We start from the raw sequence: 7,410 nt of genomic DNA on the forward strand, positions 1-7,410 counted from the left end.
CAGTGGTCTACATTTATGTATGTTAATTTTCTTCTTAAACCATTTTTGTCCATATCTAGTCTAGCTATTGACACGGAACAACTATTTATATTATTCATGTAGGCAAGTCCTATTAAAAACTAGCTAGTATACTCAACACTCGTCTGGGAAATTTCCTAACTTGGCACCTACACTACATGTCAAATAATGATTCAATGGCTCTTCAACAACCAAGACCTGGATCTTTAGGACCACACTGTCAACCTACATGACTGCAGTAGATCACCTTCAAGCAAATGAAAATTGATTCACTGTTATCAGATATATCCCCTACATTCACGCAGTTTGCAAATCGACACTATCTAATCTTTTGATAGAGCACGTCCAATTGAGTAATTAATCAAATTTGAAAGAAAAAAAATATATGAAATATCTAGTTCCTAGTGATCAGACAGCCCTCACCCTAGTAAACGGGGTATCTAGGTATGTCGCTACGGCACTCGATCAAAATAAATAAGTAGAGGCTAAGCTGATCATTTCTTGTCCAACATCACATCCCATCTTGCGGGGTATGTTCAACTTCAGTAGGATGCTGGTATTAGCTTTATGCACTAACTCATAAAAGAAGAGGGGTAGCCAAGTAGGGTTAAATGAAGAAAAATAATAAGATTACAATGGACTTTAGATTATTAAGGTCATTTGTGTCCTTCTGTTCCACAATAAAATTGTAGAAATATAATGAAAAGGATGCTGATATTTGTTACTTTCACCTGCCTGCAATTATACATGAATACTTGAGAATAAACTTGAGTTCAGTGAAAATCATAAAATCTCCAGAATGCTGATGCTTCAGAGTCAGCTGCTGGGAAACATAAGCATTGCAGGACCCAACTAGAAAATGGAAGAATTGAAAGTTGGATTCAGAATGAGGCAAGCAGCTTAACATCCTTTGATCTAGCACTGGATTTTCATCACACAGCCAAAATTTGTCAAGTTAATGAAAGAACGATTTTAATAATGATATAATAGAATTAATGAAAACAGAATACAGATGTGCAAAACCTATCCTTTATGAAAGGATTTCAGGATCTGAGCGGTTTTTAATATATGCAAAGCTGAAAAGGGAACATTAGTAAAGGGCGTACCCTTCTACTCTCATTATTGTTGAGATACAAGGTCTTCGAGTTCATCTATGATAGCTTCGTAGCAAAAGATGTACTGATCCTGATAAATTGCAGAAAAAGACACCAAAATGTTTAAAGAATTTATATACAAGGATTTGTCAGATTACATAATGATCGTAAAAATAAATTAATGATAACAAATATAATTTTGGTGAACGAAACAAATGGGGGGAAGGAACATAGACTCCTACTGGGATCGATTCCAAGTGGCTGGTAAACTGGGGCATCCCAACCAAAAGGCAGGATGGCAAGAATGTGACCTCTATGGTACAGTATGGAGAAACAAATTTATGGATTATTTTGTTATTTAAAAATGTTATTTCAGCCTTAGTAAGGTAAACATATATAGATACAGTGCGGCCTCTAGGATGAGCCGGTTGTGCTCAACATGTTCATGCAAAATAGCACGGCTTGCCATTGTTTTTACTGACATGACTTGATCACCTTTAGCACTGCATTGCCCAATGGCACTCCCATGCAATGCAGCGTGTTTCAGTGTTAATTTCCGACGCGGCCGTGCACATTTTGAGCATACCAGGAAAATGCACAACATGATCGTGCTACGTAAGAAACACAGACAAGCTAAATGCTAGACACTGACTTTCACAAGGATCCATCTCCCTTCTTCTAAACACCCTTACTTGAGGGCTCAACAAGAAACTTTATAATCTTTTGCAGATTTTCACTGAGTTATATTTATCGTTTCTAAGGACTTCCAAGAAGTTCTAAGCTAGAGTTTGATTCCTTTATCTAAACGTAGAGTTTGTTCCTGCCTAAAACGGGTGAAGATCCTCTCCATTTCCTAAATAAAATGGAAATGTTAATTACTATAGTTTTGAAGTAAATATATGATATAAATGCACACATTTCAAGAATTGAAGACATTAATTGCACATTTATACACCAAAACTTTGGTAATGGAACAAATGGAGAGAACTTAAAATGGAGAGGATCTTCACCCGCCTAAAACAAGGTTCCTGGCATCTGTTTCCTTTTTTCCCCTAGAAATTATGGGTTCTTTGTCGATTCTAGTAGTTGTTATGGGTTTCTTTTTTATTATATGTGACCAAACCCATAGTTAGAATGATGAATTTTATTTACGTCTTAACTTTTGATGTTTATCTAATATAGATGTAACTGTGCGCTTCTTTCATTCAATCTGGATATATCTTACCCGTTCTTTAAATACGAATTGCCACCCTTAGCATAGTTAAGTTGACTAGCGATCATACCACAAATAATTTAACAGACCTAATAGAGTGGTCGGACTTGGATTGCAAGACCAAACAGCAACCCTTGTTCCAATTGTCCGACAAACCTGCTAACTCACCATCCTTTCCTTATCTAACTGTCTTACACAATCATTGGGGATTCTGTCAATAAGGAAAAGAATAATGATATTGCATTACCATTGGTATTAATATATTAGAGTGGGTGAGTATGATAGGATAGGAACACAAGTTATTAGAGAGATTAAGAATATCTTAGATATTGGCATAGGTGAAGTTAGGTGTCCTGAGTCGTTCATAATTGAATTCTTGCTTGTAGTTTCTTGGATCCTAGGATTTTCTACTTCATTGGCTTTTAAGTATTTAAATCAATCTTTTTCCATTTGTCTGAATAAAGAAGAATGCGGTAGAACAAACAAGTACTTCCAACAATCCCTATGGGACGATATCTTGGGATCTCTCTTGCACCCCTTATATTACTTTTCAAAAGTGCACTTTCCCAAACAGTGCTTGCACTCAACAACAGAGGCACTCTTGGAGAGTAGGAGTTGTACATCACCTTCCTTAAGGCTTTCCTTAAGCACAGTGACATCTCTTGTTTTGAAAAACTTATCCCCTTAACTTCGATTTTTCATCCAGGAGGACCAAGGAAGGGATATATGTCTGTTAAGGAGGGGGGGTATTTACCTGATGAAAGTTCAAAACATGTCTGTAATGTCTGAAACAAGACATAAGTTGTGTAGTTTTGTTGAGAACCCAGAGAGGGGAAATGAGATATTGAAAGAAACAAATGAAAAAAAAGAAAAACTATTGGATGTGATGATTACTTAGTAATCCTCCCTATTTTTAACTAATGGACTAAATATCCTTTTTCCCCTAACAAATTTGCAAATAAAGAAATTACTTTATCTCCAAATTCGAAGAAAAAGTCATGATATAATATAATATTTCATTAATTGATACTTGATAGGATTACCACCGAAGTAGAACAGAGTTCTTTCAACCTTTAATTTGTAATTGCATCCTTGCTAAACTATCTAACCTACTTCCTTGCAACAATCTACCTTCTTTGCCATCAAACAACAAATGGTAACTTATCATTCCTGATCTTATATTTCAAAACCTCTTGCCTTCTGATTTAATTTAGAAATGGAACTTATTAATATGTGGTCCAACTATATTCCTGGCACTTCATGCAAAATCGATAAATCTATTACTAACAATTACAAATTAAATTAGAAAGTTCAAATACCTGAGTCTGAACCATTCCAATTCGCTGAGACCGGAACACAGATACTGTATTAACAATATCTACTGCAGACATATCACCAGCAAGTATTCTCTGAATTGTGTTGTGAATTGCACAGTATGTTCCAGTTCTACCAATACCTGCACTGAGCAAGATAATTTGTCTCAGGCAAATATGCATGTTACTTGTTGTCATCATTGCCGTGAAATAAAATGAGTAAACAAAAGAAGGAATGAGATAAACCTGCAGTGCACCACTATTGGGCCAAGGTTTGGTGGCAAATGGTATAATCTTTTCAAAATTTCACGCACAGCCAAGGTATCGTTTGGGACTCCATGGTCAGGCCATTCAGGATACTGAATATGAAAAACAGATAACGGTGTATCTTCTACCTGCAACAATGTCAATCAAGATTAATAATAACCAAAATGCTTACATCCTGATGGTGGAGAGAAACTTTGAGTCCCTTCTAAAATCAAAAACTTATTATGATTTTCACTCTTTCGGTAAAAAAGGAAATAAAAAGAAAATATATCTTCCATAAAGCAAAATCCCAGATATATAGTATGAAATGAAAAATATTTCCGGATGATATTTATTGATGCGATTGATGTTATCGGCCAATAAAGTACGTTTTCAATCGCGAATGAATAGTGTCATTCATGTTGTCTGTGTGTTTGGCATACCAACACCAAAACACCATCTTATGCCATAAAATAAATTGAAGGAAAAAAAAAAAAAAAAACACCCTTCTCCAACATCAGTTGGCATGCAGCACATTCAAAAACAGAAAAAAGGAGAGTATGTGGATCAAATTTTATTTACTGTAGAAAATAAAAATATTTGAAAATGGGGGAGTATACAAAGTAGTACAACAACTAGGTTAACAAAACAGGGGGAGGGACATTGTGTGGACGCATTTTCAAAGGTTGTTTAGCATAGTTATATTATTTGTACTTCTGCAAATCTCAAGGTCGCTTTACCCCCTATGGAACAAAAAAGAGCAATATCTAAGTGCAGCCATCTTTACAAAGCTATGTATAGCTCTTTCGTAATTAGAAGTAATTTCTTCGGCGGCTTCATTTCATTCAAATTGGTAGAGACCATCTTTTTATGAATATTTTAATTTAAAAATTTCTGACCAAAAAAATTAATATTGATTCCCAAAAACAAGAGTAACAGCCAACTACTGAACTTTAAATATAAACAAGATTTGGAACCACCCTCCCCTGGAATAACATGAGCACGTCCCAACGTTCTATTAAACTTGTATCCTCGTAGTTGGAATAGCCACTCAGCTTCTGGTGTTACAGAAAACACTGTTGAGAGATGTTTTATTAAGGTTAAGCATTGAGAGGCAGGGTATCTAAGAAAAGTTCCGATATCAAAGGCCCTAGAGTTGGTTCAGCTGTATTATATCATAGCAATAAGTATAACCAAAGGCAAGGAATTAGATAATATTTGAAGACGGGGCACATCAACCCTCTCTCCATCAGAAAATATCACTTGTTCCAGTCTATAAAGAAAGATATATAACCTAATGAGGAAAAAATTTATAAGCGGAAAACCATCCCACCTCTTTATGGTTCACCTCCAGATGACGCAGTACAAGTGAAGTTTCAGTAGTTTTCGTCCATTTACATGCAAGCGAGATGTTACCAAATTCTCTAGGTCTATCTTCAGATTGAAAATAATCTCCACACTTCACCATCTATAAAATCACAAAGGCGGCACAAAATATATTAAATATGAAGTAAAAAATAATATCACTTTTGCAAAAGAAGAAAGGAAACAAGTTGGAATCACCTTGTAATTGTCGACCAACTTAGTAAGCATCACTATTGCAGGGCAGTTATATTGCATAATCATTTCCCAAAAATCCTCATAAGTGTGTGGCAATGGACCTTGTGTGGCTATAAACTCAGACACAGTTCCAGTGGAAGAAGTCTACAGTACATAAATCGAAAAAAGCAACAGCAAGAGTCAGACAAATTAAGAATTTAAGCCCCCAAAGCCACTTCAATTAAGTTGTTGAGACCATTATCAAACAAAGACAACAATAAATTTATACCGAGATAAAGCTTGCATTGATATACCCCAGTGATTCAGACCTATAATCTGAACTTGAATTAAGAACAACTCTGTTCTTGTCAACTGAAACAAAGAACGGTAAAGAAAAATTAATTTTCCCCAAATACATTCATAAATACAATACAAGGGTGCGTTTGAATTGGCTAATTTGAGCTTATCTATTAACATAAGTATTTGCAAGACTCTGTGAAAGAGCTTATGGAAACAACTTATGTCATGTTCATGAGCTTTTCTCAGTTTATTTCAATAAGCTCTCTAGAATAGCTTATGAAAACTATTAGTAACTTAGGGCCTGTTTGGATTCGCTTATTTGAGCTTATCTACCATAAGCGGTCGTGAGAATGTTTGATATAGCTTCAAAAAAAACTTATGCCATGTTCATATGTTGTTTTCAGCTTATTTTTATAAGCTCTCGAATATAGCTTATGAAAACAGCTTATAACTTATACGGAACCAATTTAACTTTATTTTATCTTTTGTTATAGAAATAGCTTATACATAAGCACTTGTGCTATAAGCTACAAATTAAGCTGTTTTCCAAGCATGGCCTTCTATGAAAAGAGTTTGAACTTATAGAACAACTTAAGCGCTTAAGCCATAAGCTAATCATAAGTACTTAATTAAGATATTTATCCCAATAACCTTGAAATGATTGCATGTGTGATATTAGTAAGTGATAAAATTACATGGTATAACATCTTTATATCGATTTTTGCTGATATTAACAGAATTAAGAGCAACGTTGCATCTTCTAGTGGTCTCACTCAGCGTAATCCTATTCGCCTGAAATCACAAAACAATAGAGTTCAATTTTTCAACATTTACGATACGAAAATGAAGAAATCAATACGGATTCACGTGAACCTGCAAATGAAGGAACTCTTGTAAGATTGTGTCAGGGTTTTGGAGCTTGTTCTTCAACAGAGCGAGTGCTTTGGTGCAGTGGTTGACCTGATCGGAAGTAAGGGGAATTCGGGAAGGGAAATCGGGGGAGAAGGTTGGATTATGGTGAGAAACGGTGGAGGAGGTGGCGGAAGTTGCGGCCATGGTGGATCTCCGGCGAGGACGAGAACGGCGAGAGACGAGGTTCCCCAGTTCAGCTGTTGAGTGGGTCTGTTTAATTTGGATTCTCAGTTGCAATAACTCACTTCCGTGTTCTTTCTTTCCAACGAATCAGTGCTTTTTCGGTTTGCTTTTCCCTCTTGGAATCACATGCTTATGTTTTTTTTTTTTTTTTTTTTTCCAGTGCTAGAACTCACACAATTAAACGTGGAGAAGTGGGGTGTTCGGGGTTCGAACCCGACCCCTGCATATAATTAGGGATGGGAATAGGCTAGGCCGAGCTAGGTTTTGCAAGGCCAGAGCCTGGCCTGTCAAATTTATTGAAGGCCTAAGCCTGGCCTGCGGCCTGTCATAGGCTTACTTTTTAGGCCTGAGTCTGACCTTCTGAAAGCTTGATACGGCATGTTAGCCTGTTTAAAAGCCTATTTCATATGAACATCTTTTAATAAACAATGTGATTTAAGTTTAAATAGACTAGCAAACTAATATATCAATTAGATTAAACTCTCTTTTGCTAATCAAGATGAGTTTTTAGAGAATTTGACTATATAGTGTATTATATTTCAATTCTAGTTTATAATAATACATTTAAATATGCAAAAAATTAATGTATACT

At 35.6% G+C, this 7,410-nt stretch overlaps 1 protein-coding gene across 2 annotated transcripts; it reads right to left on the reverse strand.

Annotated features, from left to right (window-relative positions):
* Positions 1-612: 612 nt before the first annotated feature.
* PTP1 (protein tyrosine phosphatase 1) lies at positions 613-6,923 on the reverse strand. Of its 2 annotated transcripts, none has more exons than XR_015024580.1 (9): positions 6,597-6,923; positions 6,419-6,515; positions 5,713-5,795; positions 5,448-5,588; positions 5,218-5,352; positions 3,885-4,033; positions 3,645-3,781; positions 1,125-1,203; positions 613-939 (listed from the first exon to the last, which is right to left on the reverse strand). XR_015024580.1 is itself a non-coding variant. In XM_085739732.1 (9 exons), the coding sequence occupies exons 1-8, from the start codon at positions 6,777-6,779 to the stop codon at positions 1,138-1,140; spliced, it is 996 nt and encodes a 331-aa protein (XP_085595858.1). In that variant the 5' UTR covers positions 6,780-6,923; the 3' UTR covers positions 613-939; positions 1,125-1,137. The 2 variants fall into 2 exon arrangements, 1 of the variants encoding a protein (XP_085595858.1); XM_085739732.1 differs by having other exon boundaries at positions 3,645-3,786.
* Positions 6,924-7,410: the final 487 nt, after the last annotated feature.

Source organism: Medicago sativa, chromosome 1 (assembly GCF_051527215.1).
Source record: "Medicago sativa cultivar Bolivia chromosome 1, Bolivia_mono, whole genome shotgun sequence".
In the NCBI taxonomy this organism is placed as follows: Eukaryota; Viridiplantae; Streptophyta; class Magnoliopsida; order Fabales; family Fabaceae; genus Medicago; species Medicago sativa.